Below are 18,606 nucleotides of genomic sequence, written 5' to 3' on the forward strand. Positions count from 1 at the left end.
CAGGAGCTGCCGTTGCCATGGCAATGTGAAAATCTGCCCAGAATTTGGCTTCTACATGGCTTCAAAACAACTGCAAATTATGAGAAAACAGTTACTTCTTTTCAAAAACTGAAAAGACCGTGCCAGACACTGAAGCCAGAAGTTTCTACAGTCTCTATTTTATTCAGATATTCCTTAAAATGAGTGCGTAAGCTCAGTGCGAAGACAGAGAGAGATTCTTTTGAAAAAAAAAGACGATTACATTAGGTGTCAATAAGAGTGAGACAGGTATTGCTGCCGGACTCAGCACCCCCGTTTAAATTTTGTGCAGACCCTGCCTGTCAAAGTTACATTTTATGAATCCCAACAACTATGTCTACATTTTCAGAAAGAATTATTTGTCTCCTTTTTACGGTTTGGCCGCGAGCTCGAGTTAAAAATAAAAATAAAGGTTATTTTTTACTGCTTCACGCACTCTAGCCAACTGACGCTTTCACTCTAACTTTGAAGAAAAAGCGATTTGCACTCCTCCTTTGAGTGCTCACAGTTTGAAAAGTTTACATGTTATGTAAAAACAGTTCCTATCTTTTTGAGAGAGCAGAAGTTTTCCTCCGTTTTATAGTTTGAATCACATTTCTACGTGCAGGTATGAGAGAGCTGGGTGACTCAGCAAAAAGGTGCAATTTTGTCGAAAAAAGGTGGGTTTCTTAAGAAAATTCCAATGCATTTCTAATGCATTATTTATTCCCAGTTTTTTGGGAATAACTTTGGGAAAAATTGGAATTTTAACACCAAAAGTCATAGCACCCCTTGCGGGATCAAGACGCACATTTTGATGTATATATTACCAGGGTTTTCTCAAAGCTGCGGGACGAGTTACGCGCCGAAATTTGGCGGAAGAATAATAAACCCGAGGCACTCCTCTCAGCTATTCTAGCTGTAGAGGAGTGCCTCGGAGCTGAGCACCCGTGGCACTAATGACATAAACTAGAAAAAAAAACACATCTAACTCTTGCATTTGAGAAGCATAAAATATCTGGTAGAACACTGGTGTTCCACCCACTGTAAAATGAGATTCACATTTACACATTCACATTTAGATGCATCTCTTCCTTGTGTGTAATCGCAATCCAAGCAACATGTGTTCATTTAAGTTTGGCTGCTGACTAAATGCTTGCTTTTGTTATTGACAAATTATGAAGCTTTTGTTAACTATTTACATTTCAGTTGTTCACACTCGACCCATGTGAAGTCAGAAAGGTCAGATTGACTTAAGTTTAACCTGAGTTGATACTACTTTTAAATTTTTGCTGTTGAACTTTAATTGGTGTGTTATTTGTTGGTCATGATGGCGTTGTAAGTCCAAAGTTATTTTCAGTTTCAATAGATGCCTCACCAGTTTCACTGAGAATTGCTTTCATAATTTTAACAAAAAGCATTTGTAACTGAATGTTTCTGCTGAACTTCTAGATATATAATACATCATACATCTTATGAGTCACAGTTATTCATATCAGAAAAGTACAACACATCCATATTTGAAGCTAATACAAAAAAATGAGAGGCAGGAAGTTGTGGAACTTGTCAAATTACTCACAAGTTGATTGACTAATCAGGTAATTGGCAAGTGGAAGCACATCTAAAAACTGCATTAAGTAAAGATTTCTGAGGTGCCATGTTATTTAAAAGCCCATTCAATATGAGCAGCGACACAATGACTACACAGGCTTCAAATTAATTATTATATAACACAGTATAATATGATATAAAATATACCTAATGTCAATGAACCTGCTAAGTGAACTGCAGGAGTCCTTTCAGTGCACTTAGTTATTTGTGTGCAGAGGGCCAAGGTGAGAGGAAGAGGGCGGCCTGGAGGAGCTGCTGAATGATGTGCGATGGTGTGAGTTAATCTCCCTCTTTCTTTCTCTTACTGCACACACACACATGTGCACACACACACATGTGCACACACACACACACACACACACACCAGCCACAGGCTCAACCTGTTTCCCAGTTGTCTGCTTCTGTTGTCTTGCCAGCTACCAAAGGCAGACCTTAATTCCCTCCAATCACAACTACAAAGCCCAATCTCTGCACCCAGAGAGAGATCCAGCAGGATAAAAAAAGATTGCCTCAAACCATTCTCTTTCCACGCTCTCCACTCACCACAATAGCACACACGGCCACGTGTAAAAGCCGAACAAAAAATGAAAAATAGGAACCCACCCACACTTGCAAACACATACACGCGTCTGTTTATTGTTTGTCAGTTTTCATATCCTTCCTTATTTACTCCCCCTATAATACAACAGAGTGAAAATTAAATAATGGAAAACAAGAAGGCCCTTTATTTGTTATTTCTCTACCCTCTGCTTTAAAGTTATTGAAAACTTGTTCTTGTCACCATTGCTTACCACACAACTTACAGGAAAATTGTATCCATGCTTCTCTTTTCCGAATCCATTTTCCATTTCTGTGAGAGTAATAGAGCAAGACGTCGGGTAGTTCCTGTGCAGGAAATGTACAGAAGCCAGCTAAACTGCATGAACAATATGCATTACCTCTTCTTTAAGTGCGCTGATCACAACCATTTGATAACAGCCTTTCAGATGTCTTACTTAATGAGTAAAACATTAGCGCTGACGCTATTACATCTGACAGACGTATTAACCTTCAAGTGCTTCTTTGACTAAAATGTCATCAATTAATTTCTTTAACTTCTCAGCTGCAGGCTTGCATTAAAGGCTTTTATTGGTCTCCATATACCAAATACATGGTTAAAAAAGAGAAATGGAGACTTGATTGTTACAGATGAATGTAAAGAAATGACACTTTCAAAAAGCAGAGCCAGTGAAAGCATCATAATATTGAGCTGGATGGATTTCTTTTCTCAATTCCTGTGAAGCTCTGTCTTAAACGCTTCAGTTCTGGCGCTGTGTTCAGCCAACCTGTAGCGCCCTGGCTAATGTATACTAACAGATGATCCAACCTGAATCCAAATCACTCCCCAAATCTCTGCAGCCATGCCTGGTAATATGATCATAAATCTGGTGTTTAGAGAACACAATGGCTCTTACTGGAGCGCAACTGAGACTGAGATGATGATGGAGGAAAATGTTTGAGCAACAGGAACAGACACATTTGTACATCAAATTTATGTACAAGACATTTTCAATCCAGCATTTAGAGGTTTCTGTTTGGCCACATAGGGACACGGTAAATAAATCAGACAAGGCCATTACATTTTCAGATACGGCATTCCTTCCATATTGGGTAGCAGAGGGTCATGCTGGGAAGTCCAGGATATCACACAGCTGGCGGTCAGTGCAAATAGATGTAATGACAAGAAAATAAAATTAGAACATTTATGTCAAACCAAAAATCCTCCATTACAGACTGAGGACAGATTAAATCACACAGAACATTTTTACATTTTATGTGACCTGCATGTAAACTGTATTCTGATGTGGTTTAAAGCTGTACTAACGAGTACAAAGAACTATGTAAAACACTTGCAGTAAAGAACTCACAGCATTTGGTTCTACTTTTACTTTTTTGATTCTGTCTCAACAGTCTCATCAAGACTGTTTAAAGCTGCAGCTTGCTGCTGCTTTTAGCCACATCTCTCATAAACACTATATGCAACCTGCCGAGCATGAAAACAAAGCTAGTGGCTCTGTAGGACCTAGTCACTAGGTGATCCAACTCCTAAAGTGCCACATAATACCCTCAGGAGTCGGTGGAGACTAAAACAGAACTAAAAGTAGAGTGATCAAACAACAAACAAACAAACAAATGACATTACAGTAAAGTAGGACCGGATGACACAGATTTTGTCATAAGAAAGTTGATTTACAATTCCTATACGACTACTCTGCTTTGATCAGACTTTAGTGACGATGTCGGACAAATCTTGCAGAGAATCTTTGTAGTGATTTGTAGAGAGACAGACAAAGAAAAAGTGATGCAGTGTTCAGCAAGGGAAAAAAGTTTATTCTTTTGTCGGTAGTCGACAAATGTCTGCAAGTAGAATATCATTACTGTAGTTTCTAGGCTCCCCTTTTTATTATGTCCCACTGATATCATTTGTTCACATATTTTATTCACCAGTCTCTGTTTTTCTTCCTACAAATACAAATCTTTTCTACAAACACAAATCCTTTCAATAAATGCAAACGCTTGAATTGCTTGTGCAGATTTATTTTACAGGTTTACAAAGGTTGATTTACAACTACAAATTTCTTATCATCACTTCACAAGTTCAAAATCTGTTTTACCCTAATCTTATCCCATATTTCTGGTGACTTCTGGTGACTTCTGCTTCCTCATCACGTGGTGTCACGGACTGAAAAGAGTGTTGGTTCACACATATGCATTTACATCTGCCTGCAATCCTTATCCAAATGCTTCAAACACATTAAACAACCAGCAGAAAACAGACCCATATGTTAGGGGAGAGCCAGTCGCAGGTGGAAGAAATAGATGGGAACAGAATACAGGTAGTTGCTTTGGAGTACACGATTTGTCATTCAGCGCAGCAGCCTGTGAATGCTCTTACTTAATAAATATTCATGACAAGTGGAAAGGGTCGTTCAGTCTCGTCCTCCCACCATTTGAAAAAGCCTGGGTAAATCTCCACGTGAGAAATGACTCTGTCAGGACCCATTTCAGAGCCACAACTCAGCGACCCTGTCCACCCACCGTCCACACATCAACGCTGCCACAGAGGTTCCATCTTCCGTAATTCCTCTATCTCTTTCCTTTCTCCCAATCCGCTTTTACTTTCCCATCCACTCTCCACTCGGCTCACCTTTTCTACCATTCTATCATTACCTCCACTCTCCAGTCTCTCTTAGTCTCTTTCTCTTTTCTTCACTCTTCATCTGTCTTTTCCACTCTGCATCTTTAACCACATTGAGGCTGAAGCAGAGGTGCTGGGCCGACTGGTAATTTAGTGCGGTGAATGCAGAGGTGCTTGATCTTTTGCACAGGAGAGCGAGATCGAGAGAAAGATGTTTCAGTTTTTGTGTTGTTGTGTCGCACGAGTGAAGATGCAGAGAAAAGGGAAAGACAAGAACAGAGAGTGATGGAGAAAATGACAAACATAATGCACAGCTGAATGAGATAGAGAGAAAGAAGAAGACTGAGATGCCTGGGGGAATTCAGACTTTTCTAAGGAAGAGTTGGGATTGAGTCAAATTTGAAAGTCAAGATAAATTAATCAGAACTGAGTTGAGTGTGGATTAGCTTTCACACCCGGTCTATCTCTGTAGTTTTAAATAAGGGACAGAGAAACATTCAAGGGTAACTCCAGCACACAAGGGTGAACCAGGCAAAATCAACAGAGGCACAACATGTTTAAGACCCTAAAGCTACAAAATTCTTCAACTTGCTGTGGTGCCAGCGGAGTTGTGGAGTTCCAATGCTTGGTGAAAACATTCCAGACTTCACACACATGATGAATATAATAAATGATTCATAGATTAAGTGTGCAGATGCATGGCAGTGTGGTTGTCCCAGTGTGTAAAAATATGTGTATATCTGTGTCCTGAACCTGTGCAGCTGGACCAGCGCTTGCTCCAGCTGTCAGTTCCCTGAGTGGAGCTGGAGAACAGCCTAGACATCCAGCTCTCATCCAGAGACACTCATTAGTGCTTCCTACAGAAGTGAGCATGTGTGTGTGTCTGTGTGTGTGTATGTGTATCCATTTAATAAAGCCTGGAAGTGTGAATGCATGCGTGAAAATGTGTATGTGTCCTAGGGTGGGTATTGTGGGGAGGAGAAGAAATGAGAATAAGTCCATCTATTTACCTTTACCAAATGTATGTCATGTATAACCCAAATGCATGTGATACAAAATCCTGTGGATCCTATCAGGGCTCTGTGGGGGCAATTAAAATGGTGGTGGATCCAGATGAACACACTCGGGCAAACACATTTACACAAAATGGCACACAAAGCTCAGACGTAGTATTTCAGTGTGTTCAGTTGGAGATGTTCGTGAGTCACAGGATGCAGGTCAAGTCTCAAATCTCTGCTTTAAAGTCAAGGCAGCAATGTCAAGTCAAGCTTGTGTATCAAAACTTGTGAATTGTAACCATTGACAACCGCTGGAAAATAGTAGTCATTAGACTTTTAAGACTCCTTGACTGCAGTACGTTGGGTATTGTACAGAGGAAGAGTAATCTTTCCTGACCACTGATGCTAGTATATGCCCTCTGTCAAAAGCAGTGGTATAGCTACAGAATTATTTTTGACTGCAGTAGCTTAATTATCTGGAGGAGTGGGATAAAACTATATTTTACAGCTTATTCAATGATTTCAGCATTTGCAATTCAGAAAATGTAACTTACATAAAATGTAAAAGCCAAAAGCAAAAGTTCTTCCTCACAAACTGGACAAAAGAATAACTTGCCCTGAGCCACTGTTTTAATGTTGTTTATTCAAAAGAAAACAGCCTGGTTTATCATGATATTACTACAGTTCTTCAGACCACATATCCCCATTTGAATGTTCATTTTTTTGTTAATTAAATGTTTTCAGGTTAAAAGGTTTCAGTCTAGAAAACACTTAAGGTAAATGCAAGAGCATCATTTGATAACTAAAACTAAAACTTTAAAGCTGAAATTCACATACAGTATAAAGTTAATTTATTTGCAACTAAAATGTGCCTTAAGCATGAGTTGGTGTGTCCATCTCCAATATTCACATTCAAATCCCCGCTGTGACTCTAAACATATATTTTTGTGCACAAATCTCTGATAAGACACCAAGTGTTCTTTATTTTAAAGATTTTGATTTTGAAAAACAAACGTTGGTGATGTTAAAACTTCAAAAATTGGATATAAAGTCAAAGCCTACACTGTCTCATCATTTTAATGCATGTTCTCCCACACACACATTATCACCTCTTGGCAAAGTCAAGTCACTTTCCAACTTGAGCATAGAACGGCATAAGCAGCTTCCGCCCACCCACTACAAAAACAACGTTAAGTGCTAGAACCTATTCACATCCAGACTAGGGGAGAGAATAAATTGTCTGTGCTTTTGATGTTGAGAGTTATCAAGAAGCACCTGAGTCAAATACTTGACATGTGCATTAGCTTTCTAAAGTGTTTTGGTTAGCGAATGTTTAGAATAAAAGTCTGTATTAGTGTTCAAAGCTGTAGTCCTATTATTAACGATAAATTATTTGAGCATTCTTGTGGCTCCTGTGTCTCAAAGCGCTACGCTGTTCAAGAGCAGTGTTTCGTTTGTATTGTATTGTAGTTTCTGGTGAGCAAAAATGAAAAAGCCTCATAAGTGTTTGAGTAGACAGAAATGCACACACACACACACACACACACACACACTCACGCACACACACACACACACACACACACACACAAACAAACACTGAATAATTAACTGTTGGTAGCAATCTTACCTCCCAAATGACTTTGTGCTTTTGCAGATTTTGCAGCACTGATCACATCTGTGTTAATCAGTCCTATATCTATGTAAATCAGTAATACAACGTGCCGTCTTTATGTACATATTACTTGAAACAACAGGCTTTTTTCACTCTGTCCCCACTGGAGTGTTTTGTTTACCCTCCCCATTTTGTGGTGACTGTTATTTGAGTAGGAAAACTGCTTTAACTTGAACCATCACATCCACACATGATGAGAACGTGACAGTTTTGTATCTGTGTTTTACAGTGTGTGTATATTTCTGTGTAGCCTATGTGAGCTTGGGGACATATTGCAGGTATCTGAGTGTGCATCAGATAATGAAAGACTGTGTGCACTGCAAGTGAGCCAGACCAGGCCAAGGTAGAATATCATAAATCACAGACTAGAGCTATGTTAATTTAAACCCAGGTCCTCTATTGGTAGGTTGGTTGGCGGGAACACACTGCACCTGTAATGAAGGGACATGTTCTCGTTCTTGTCTTGACACACTGTAAGAACACAGAAGACTTTGGCTCTAATAAAATCAACTGGAGTTTAGTAACAGAGGAAAAAATGTGTTCAGTCCACTCATTTGTGGTTAATTAAATCCCAAAGAAAAAAAATCTTAGTCAAATACTCGAGGTGCCGTGTGTACACACTCCCTCAGCTATGGCTGAAAAGGACACTCTCCTTTTTCTTCTGGCTCCATTAGAAATAATTATCCCCCATCGATCTTTCAAAGCCTCTGTGGAGCAGCAACATGAGCTTGTACTGTCTCAGCTTTCAATTGTCTGTCAACAGTGTGTGTATGTGTGTGTGTGTGTGTGTGTGTGTGTGTGTGTGTGTGTGTGTGTGTGTGTGAGACGTGCACATCTCAGGTCTGTATAGTACACTCTCTGACTTGTGACAGCCTGCTAGAGTTCCTGTAATTCTGTAGGTGGCTTGTCCCAACACAGCTGCAGTGCATGTCTCCTAGTGGGACTCTAGGAAAGGCACAAAAGCCTTCTTTGAGCAGGTCACCCGCGGGGGGCCCTGTAATGCTGAATGCACTGATAACTGGCCACCTAGTGTGACTCTACTGCGGCATGAAAAACCAAGCCGTCAGTATGGGGCCCACTACAGCGGAAAATTGTCTCCAGTAAAGCGTGCAAGGTAGGGAGAGGATGTGACAGTGAAGACATGCAATCCTAATGAAAATCAAATCCAGTCAGCCTGCTCCTCAGAGAATCTATGCAGCAGGAAGTCTGTAGCACAGCTGCAACTCCCCTGTAGCTGACAAGAGAGGTGAAGTTCTGATAATGAGAGGGACGGAGGCCAGCTCCACAATGTCTCTGTTGTCGGGTGAAAATTTTGTATCACGAAAAATGTAATAATTTCAGGAGGTAAATACAGTAATGAATGACAACCATGAACTTTTCCGGTTGTTTGAATTGGTCACAGCATGTGTGTGAGTGGGTGGATGCAGCATCTCTATGGAAATCACTGCTCTCACCTTGCCAGGCCTCAGCCAAAGCTACAGTCTCATCTTTACCTTCATTACTGCTGCCTCAGCCCTCCCATGAGGTTCACAGCGCAACCATCTCCACCAAAAGCCCTTAAGTGTGCTTGCAAATAGCTACCCAAGCACTTATCCAAATGGATTGTGAACTTTGTGCCCTAAAGTCTATGTTTTAAGTACTTCAGTTCTGCAGGATCCACACATGGATCACCCAAAGACAGGAACTCACTGAGGCAGCCTGGGTCCTTTTGGAAGAGTCTCTTTACATTACAGTGTTAAGCAAACAGTAGGCACAGAGTAGCATGGATACAAATAAACAACACGTACAACCAGCAGCTAATGGGCGTCTTAGACACAACCTCAGTTATGGTGATAGCCCCTGCACTCCTGAGTGCGGTGCTGCCAGTGTGATTTGGATTATTGACAGAAAATACGAGCGTTGGTGATCAAAGAGATTTCTGCCTTGTCTCAAATACTGTCACATCTGTCTTGCAAGCCACAGCAGTCTTTCATTTCCCACAGAAATATCCTATGGTCTCTTAATGACTAACACTCTACTCAAGCAGGCCTTTTGTCTACGGCTTCCAAGCAACGGGACGAAGAAGCTTTGTAGATGAGAATCCTTTCATTTGAATTGAAGAAAGCTCTCCACTGTGTGTACATATGAAACCGGAATGAAAGTGCCATATATAGCATTTCTACGACATCCCCTGGCCTAAGTGTTGCATCGATGTGAAGACCACCAGCACACAAAAGTCAGCAGGGTCAAACTGCTTCAAAATATAGTAAAACCAGTACATAAAACTGTCACGAACAAGGTCTTTACCAATCCAGTTAGATCATCCTTGCCTTTTTTTTTTTGCTACTTAATTCTTTTTGCCCCATCATTCAATTCATTTGTAACCTCAAAGCCTTGGACCTGCCTGCACTAATATGCGATAAACCTTTGAATAGAGGACTACATTAATTGTGTCTAAAGGAATTCAGCTGAAGTGGCAGCCCTCTCTGTCAGTGGCAGGCAAAAGTTGGCTGTCTCATTCCCCCACACACTGACATCAAAAGCAATAAGTGGGAAGAGCTATTCTAATTGCCTTGAAGCGACCTGCCTGTGTAGGCACCAATATAGTGCTTTGTGTGCTCGCTTCAAATGAGTCCTTCTGTCTGTTTCTTGATAGTCAAGTTCAGGGGTTTAAATGGCCACTCTACCTCAGCACCTTTGCAAAAACACTCTTACCAGGGACCACGCTGGCATAAATGCACAAGCAGTCACACCTACACAAACACATGTACACACTTTCACATGCACGCACGTGTTTGAACACTGAGTGGATGTGAGCGGCAATTATCCTTGACAACCCTTTCAAAAAATATCTGGCATTTTGTCGCCATCTAGGCAGCAGGGGTGGTACTGCACACATCAGGGCCGACAGAGAGATTGATTTCTTCTCCACGACTCAAATATTTTTCCTGACTTATGTGTGCTGTTACAGTGAGGCATAGATAATAATAAAATATGGGGGGCTAACAGATAGGGGGAGAAAGGGGAAAAGTTTGATGTAAAAACCATTCCACTGTCGCGTGTGAATTACCTACCGAGTGAAAGGAGAGGAGAAAAAGACTAGAGACACATCCAGGAACAGGAGAACTGAAGAGCGGAAAGTGAGCCGGTCAGAGGAAAAATGGGAAAAGAAACGCCGTGGAGCAGTAAAGACAAAAAAAAAAAAGGATAAAGTGAGTAAGCTGAAGTGATTTCTTGTAAAAGTCAAGAAGACCTTCTCAGCTATCAGTTCCGTTTAACAGCAGAGAGGGATTTGATTACTTCAAAGACACTTGCTGAACATGGAGTGAAGTGAAAAACCCCAGAGTCATGTTGAGAGAGAATAGAAAAGCAGGGCTGATGCCTTCAAACAATCACATCACATGCTCCGGGAGCAAAGTGGCACATCAGAGAATCAGTTTCCACTGGAGCTTTAAAAACAATGTTAAAGTCAAGGTGATGATACATCTTGTATTATCAGCTCTACGACCACATGTAGCATTCTTGGCTTCCTTGATATTTTGCAACAAACGTGCAGCCCTGTTTATCTCCAGCAATAACAAAGAATTGAATGTGTTTTTTTAAACACTAACTTGGAGATCAGCTCCAAATCAACTAGAAAGTGACACAGTCGAAGTAAGTGTAAACATGGAATTATAGCATGCACAATTAATGAGGATGATGCAAGTCTCTGCCACCAACTGATCTTCTATTCTTTTATCCATCTTTGCAAATTGAATCCTGTTGCATAGCATATGACATGTAGACATAAATATACATACACATACAGCACTTACAGTACACTGTGATGTAAATACAGTACCTGATTCCACACCTTTCTATCACAGTCTCGGCAGACACTGAATATGAAAAGCTTTATAAAGCTAAAGAGTCAGAGCTTAGGTAGGAGTGGAATGCTGTGCAGCTCTTTCTTTTTTTTCCCCTGGTATTTCAGTTTTCATTTTCTGCACCATACTGCCATAACAATTTGCTTCATGTGGCATTTGCGAAACAGATGAGGTGGTTTGCAAAACTTCCTGATTGTGAAGTTTATTCTTTGAATAACGAAGCAGATGTTGTGCATGTTTAAAATTGTTCTTCGAAGGTTTTCACTAGTTGAATTACCACTTTTGCCTCATGTTGAGCAAGGAAACACTCCACATTAGTATGCCAAAGGTAGACTAATCCATAGGGGATAGTGCAAAGTAAGCATACAGCAGTCCATACATCACATACTTTCTGTTGAGTCTTCAGATGCACACTCAGAGATTTACAGACCTCATTAAACTCTTAAGTTGCCACCCTGAATAAAAAAAACATCTACTGAGGACCTCGGAGAAAGCAAGAACACACACAAGTGTTCTTTTAGGTGTTCATCTAAATTTGTATGTAAAGCCTAATTGGGGCTAGGTCAGGTTGAAACCTTGTGGTGTGTTCCCACCCAGAGGTACTTATAACGGCACAGTGGATAACTGTTAGCATTTTGAATTTTCCCTCCCAGTGCTCCATTTAGTTTGATAAGTGCAAGTAAATACGAGAGCAGAGAGAACCTGACTATGCAGTCAAGAACACAAAGTCATTGTGTCTGTGATTTATATCTGCTTCATTATAACTTCTCACGCATCAGTTTAGCCACTTAGTGGCCAGGGATGCACTGCTATAGCAGGTCCCATCTATCTGCAGAAACGCCGCAAGGAAGCAAATCACCTACCGATATACACATAAAAAATAGATCAAGTTCAGCTGGCAGAAATCTCCATCAGACACTTTGGCCCCTGTAGCTACAATTAACAATGCAGTCAGTGATGAAAAGCTGGCTATTCAGTGACCTATGCTAAGTGGCTCTAATTCATGACTCAAGAACGGTCTGTATCACATCTATTACCTTAACTAAATAAAAGAGAATCACATAAACAATGGGACATTACTCACTGAGAGGCTAATGCGTTACAATATCATCGCCTGCTACTATTATCAGCAAAACTACTCATGTGGAAGAAATGGGAGCCCACAGTACCAGCCCTCTCACATGTGCTGCTGGCGGCTTCACACACTTCGTGGCAATAGAGAGGAGTCATCGCAATCACACGGAAAAAAGAAACTTGAGCCTCCTGCCAAACATAGACTTGAGCTTGTGAGTGTGTGTGAGTTGTGTGTGTGTGTGAGAGACAGAGAGAGAGAGAGAGAGAGAGATACCGAAAGAGAGAGGGGAGGACATATCTGGATGTTTGCGAGTGTGGAAAAGAGACAGACAAACAGAGTGGGTGAATAGCTCATGAATATCTGTAATGTGTTACAGAGAATGTTTGTCAGAGTTGATGCTGGAGGAGGAGGAAGATTGGGGGGGTGGGGGGGCCGGGGGGTGAACCATGTCTCTCTTTCTCTCTCAGACACACACACTTGAGATTTTGTATGTCTGTTGTCGGGAGGGGACACAGCCCGTTATCTCTACATGGGTATCTATATGGCTCTTTGTCTGTCCCTCACCCATTTTATCTGTGTGCTTGTTCATCTGCTTGTCTGACCACAAAATTGACAAAGGGAGAGCAAACTGAGATGAAAGCGTGATCAACTGGAGGGACAGCATCGCATTGCACTGCTGTGTCCTTCACACATGGTTACTGTGGCCTTTTGTGTGTGTGTGTGTGTGTGTGTGTGTGTCTGTCTGTCTGTCTATTCTGTGCTTTCTCAACCCATTAAAACTCATCACTACTCACAAATAAGCCATTAATCCACTCTCCTAGGAACGCAGGGTTTTCTCTGTCTTTTTTTTCTCCACTTGTCACATTTCAGGTTTATACCGCGCAATGTCCATTGGCGTTTTGCATAATTAGGCCACTTATATCAAATGCAGGCAGATTCTAATGGAGCGCTAAGGGGACATATTTACTTTAATTACTACTCTCACTATCTCTATCCCTCATCCTCTCTCACTTCATCCTCCTCTCATCCACTCCCTTCCCTCAGGAGAGTGCAGTGGCAACGTCGAGGGAGAGAAGATTGAAGAAGACTGTGTTTCCCTCAAAGGTCACACCCTCCCGCGGTGGAGTTAAGATAGCGTTTGACCTTATAGACCATTACAGCGCAGTGCTGCCCAACCACAGTCACAGGGGAAAACATGGATGAATAAAAAAAAAGCTTGGTCTCAGTGTTTCAGATGGTCCTGTTAAAAGAGAGAAAAAAAACTCAGGTGTACAAATGTGTGTTTGTCCATGCATGACCCTCTGTGTCCATTTGGGTTAAAACTTTTGTGTGTGTGCTGATCAGATGAGCATGCATACATGTGTGTGTTTCATTTACAGGAAACTTTTAGAGATAAATGTCAAAAAAAAAGAAAAAAGTAAACTCAGAAGAACACCACAGACTGTAGTTACCTGTGTGCCGTCATACAGGAAACAGCACAGATAAGTACAGAGTGAAGGAGACTGAAACCTCATAGCCCCCCATACTAAAAAGCCTATTTGCCAGCTGATTGTTAGAACCACAGTAACACTGGGGTACATTTAGGCAGCAAAGCCTAGATTGTATTGGCTGCTTTCACTTGAGCCATTACATGCTCTTTTTATTCTGAGTGCTTGTGTGTCCCTGTAGGCTGTTAAAATTGCAAACTTCTCTGCAATTTTTCTAAACTATAACCCTTTATTCTGCCAGCTTGACTATGGGAGCTGAGACACCAGACAGCAGAGTGAGAGGAGATGAGGGCAGAATGAGAAAGAGAGCGAGATAGTGCGAGGAAGGGCGAGGAAGCAAGACAGACGAACGGAAGAAAGACAGAAAGAAATCACCCAGCCTTAATGACTGGCATTCCTCATTAGTGTCATCATTAGCCTTTGTAGCTTGTCATACTGTTGCTCTTTAACCAGTCTCCATTTAAAAAAAACAAAACTCATCACTGAAACAGCACTCAGTAACATGAGATGGAAGGTCTGAAAGGAAATGTTGCACACAAAAATCTTCTTAGGAGAGACAGGAGGCTGGCTGGAGGTCTGCATTGAAAAGATGATTCATTGTAACCAGTGATGGACATGTTCAAAAAGAGGAAACCACAGGAAGGAGCAGGAGATACATAGACTGAGCATTCCTCATTGTCCTCTGCAAAGAAAGATAATACACGGCACGCCCGCAGAAGTGACTCGACCTAGAAATGGAAAATGACAGAAATTATGAGAGTATGGTGCAGAACACAGCATGCATGGACTGCTATTGAGCATGAGTGTGTGCATTCATATATCACGCTTGTTGCTGCACTCCTGAATAATAAATGGCATTGACATACAAGGAATGGCCGCGTCCTCTCTTTTTGATAATGCTAGATCAATGAAGTGCATCCAGGACTGAGTGAGGGTGAGACGCAAAAGGACAGGGGAGTCAGAGAGAAGGATAAAAGGATAAAGTGTGGCTGTCTGAGTCAGGCATCTCTGGATGTGTATTGTGTGTGTTTGTGTGACATCACGAAGGTCAGCCCTGTCTATGAGTAACAGGACACCATGGCAACTCTCTGTCTTCAGCGCCACACGATAAACATTTTTCCTGGAGGCCGTGACCTCCCTCCCCTCTCCATCTATCTCTCTTGGTGCCTGCAATGGCTTAAACAGGAACTTTAACAGTCGGTTGGTCACTGCTGCCTCAAACGTCCATGAAAGCAAATCTTCCTGCAGACACGCCCAGGTGCCAGCCAAGAATTTAAACTATGAGTGTGACTGTCATCGTCCGCTGGTGAGAGAGAGAGTGTGAAGTGAGAGAACAGTGCAAAGCATTTAGAGGAAATAAAGGGGGGATTAAAGTTGGTAAATCACATTAATTAAGGTAAAAGACTAGTTTAACAGAGTGGGAGTGATGTGAAACAGAAAGCAAGCCAAGGAGGCAGAAAAAAAACCCAAATATACAAGAAAGACAAAGAGAAGGGGAGACATGGAGCGGAAATCAAAGTCGGAAAGGGAGAAAAAAAGAAGGGGAGAAAAATCCTTGCACCTGCAGCTCCCAGCTGTGCGGTGCTTATTCTGAATCGTTGCTCCACCCGGAGAGACTGCTTAGCGTTTCATTTGGAAAACAGGGATTTATTGCCAAGGAGGGGGCTGCTACTGGTGTGTGTGCCCATATGTGGGTGAGGAGGTGGGAGGCGGTGGGAGGAGGGTAGGTGTGTATGGCATGGCGGCTTATCGTGGAGAGGAACTTGGCTCCCTACCTGAGCATTTATAAATAGGAGCACCGTGTTCGAGCCCACACATTATACTGTAATATGGTGAGACTGGATGTTCCTGTAATTCTGAGAGGGGGGGGTGGTTATTTTTTTACAATTTTCATGTGGACAATGAGTCAGGTGGTAAGCAAGTGTGATAATATTTAAAGCTACTGCTTCTGGTGGGACAGCCAGAGGAAAGAGATTCCCCTTGAGGAGCTGGATCAGCTGATAAATCAGCCAGCCAGGAGTACAGGCCAAAGGACAGCCAACACAATACATCTAACCTGCTGGAGAGCTGGCTGTGTGTTTGTGTGAACCTTTACAGCTGGGAAAATGTGAGCGAAAGTACAGATTACCAGATACTCTTAGTTTAGTTAGTTGCAACTCTGTTCCTGATAGTGAATGAATCTAGTCAATGGAAAGCCTCCTCACATATGCAGTAATACAAATCTGTGTCTGTGTGTGTGTCTGTGTGTCTGTGTGTGTGTGTGTGTGTGTGTGTGTGTGTGTGTGTGTGTGTGTGTGTGTGCAAGAGAGGGCAGGTCATAATCAATAAAATAGGGAGTTCAATCATTTCTTTGTGGGCACTATTACCCTGCATCATGTTGTGCTTCAGATCAGAAGATTGAACTACAACGTGGCAATGAACCAATGGCTTATCCAATTAAAAATAAATAACGCACAGTAAAAAATGTGCACTATAAGCCTACACAGGTCAAACAAGAAATACCAAATGAGCTGTGCTGTCTGCTGCCTCTCAGTACATCCAGAGGACGGGGAGAGAGAGAGAGAGAGAGAGAGAGAGAGAGAGAGAGAGAGAGAGAGAGAGAGAGAGGGAGAGGCAGCGCAACAACACCAGAGTTTCCCAAATGAGCTGTTTGCCTGCCACGCTTCGGGGCTCTCCCATTGTTGCTGTGTTTCGAAATAGTCTCAGCTAGGTTATTTTAAAATTACCTGCTGCTTAAACCTTTGCAGTGTGCCACCAGAAGTGCCACTGTCATTAGAGCTACTGCACAATGAGTACATAATAATATTGTACTGATCTTCATGTGGAGAATATATGTTTCTCTATCTGCATGAGAAGGTCAGAGGTCAACGCAAGCTGGGGAGGAGCGTCCCTTGCAGCTGGATTCACCCTTGCTCAAGGGCACGCCTTCAGGGCATGGTCACTTGATGAATACAGAAGAGGTTATTCAAGCCAATAAGTGGACAAAAGCATTGAGAGATATAACACAAAACATGAAATGAAGCTGCCTCTCCCCTCTCCATTTAAAAATTTAAAGACTTGACTGGCAGACACAGCTGTTCCAAGTTACCTCTCTCTTTCCTCATATTAAAGTCAGATCAAACGGGCGAGTGGCTCTATCACAGTGGGAATTAAGGCTTTATTAAATATCCTGAGCAGTCCACGTCTACGGAGAGCAAGAGACTGAGTAAAATACCCAGAGAGACGACACAAATAACTCAGCAGAGCGGCCAAGTTAGTTCCCTGCCTTTCTTTCTGTCTCTCTGACACCCCCCGCCGCCCTCTCTATATACCCTCCTTTCCTCCATCCGCCTGTGTGCCTCCCACGCACACACACACACACACACACACACACACACACACACACACACAACACACACACACACACACACAAGCCCAAAGAAACGCTCAAGTTGGTGGCTGAGCGGAATATAGATGCGACTGGAGACAGGAGCCGGAGCCGTGATTTGCACATAGACATAAGATACACCCTGCGCTCTGTCTCTCTCTCAGTCCCCTCTCATCCCTGCCTCTGTTTCTCTCCCTCTTTCTCGCTCTCTGTCTCGACGAAATGTGGAAAGCATTCCTAAAGTGAGCGAGCACTGCAGATTGTCAGACCCGACGCCTTCTGCCCCAAACTCTGTGCCACGAATGACAGCCATGCGCGCAGAGGGACTAAACGGGGTATAAACTTGCTCTGGCACGGCACGGACGGATCTGGCAGTGCAGGTGAACGCACTGTGTGTTACATGCAGACTCGGGGCAAACTTGCCAAGCCACTAACACAAGAGTAGCCCGAGCGAAACTGGACGGACACCTCAAAAGAGAGTCAGACCACTCTCCGTCTCAGTGAAATTGTCCCCAAATCTCTCTCTCTCTCTCTTAGGCGCGCGCGCGCGCGCGCGCACACAAACACACACACACATACACACACACACACACACACACACGCACACACACACACACACACACACACCTCTCCTGTCTTACCTGGTGGACGAGGAAAGCCAAGAGGATGCGGACTCCAATCTCCATGGTCGCTTTAATTTCTCTCGTTGTGAAACAGAAACGGATTCAAGACAGGGTGATAGAGGCTGGGTCAGCTCTGTTCATAATTCCACTGTCCAAGCGCCGGGGAGAGGAACGCCTTTTGCCGTGAGCCGCCAGCTGCCAACTTCCCCCAAATACAACTGCAGTCTGATCAGCAGAGCATTGGATAGTGAAGCCGAGACCACGACCAATAGATTTATGAGGAGGACAGAGGGGGGAGGGGGGAGGGGGGAGGGGGGGCGGAGGAGGTGAGACAAGAGGGTGGGGGGGTGGGTTCGTCTCTACCTAAGTGGAGGGTCAGCAGTCCTATTTCACCGTGGCCAGATTTGGACAGACACTTAACCTGTGTGTCTGGAGTTTTAAGTGATCGGCAGTTGCAGCAGGTTCTGAGGATTCTCCAACATCTCACGCAGCATGTGCCGTTTTTATTCTCATCAGACAGGTTTATAGCCCTTAAACCAGCATCTGTAATCCGTCCTATTTTAAAGGTGATTTACGGTTTCAATCATCTCATATTCAGCGCAGCAGTGAGGGCGCACGGGAAGCCTCGGCTCAATGCATCCTGTGTATGAACGCACACAAAAGCGGCGTTGCCTGCGGGGCACCCTGGCAGAAAGAAACTTCAGTGACGACGGGGGATTTTGTCAGTGTACAATAAAACCGCTGTATATAAGC

General features: G+C 42.8%; 1 protein-coding gene across 1 annotated transcript in view; it reads right to left on the minus strand.

Moving 5' to 3' along the window:
• Positions 1–18,105, minus strand: part of cdh13 (cadherin 13, H-cadherin (heart)) — a 303,246-nt gene extending 285,141 nt beyond the window's left edge. Inside the window, exon 1 of the mRNA XM_056387676.1 lies at positions 17,872–18,105. Coding sequence (XP_056243651.1) covers positions 17,872–17,916 — 45 coding nt within the window. The 5' untranslated portion in view covers positions 17,917–18,105. The remainder of the gene's footprint in view (positions 1–17,871) is intronic.
• Between the last annotated feature and the right edge of the window lie 501 nt (positions 18,106–18,606).

This window comes from Seriola aureovittata, chromosome 10 (assembly GCF_021018895.1).
Source record: "Seriola aureovittata isolate HTS-2021-v1 ecotype China chromosome 10, ASM2101889v1, whole genome shotgun sequence".
Taxonomy (NCBI): domain Eukaryota; kingdom Metazoa; phylum Chordata; class Actinopteri; order Carangiformes; family Carangidae; genus Seriola; species Seriola aureovittata.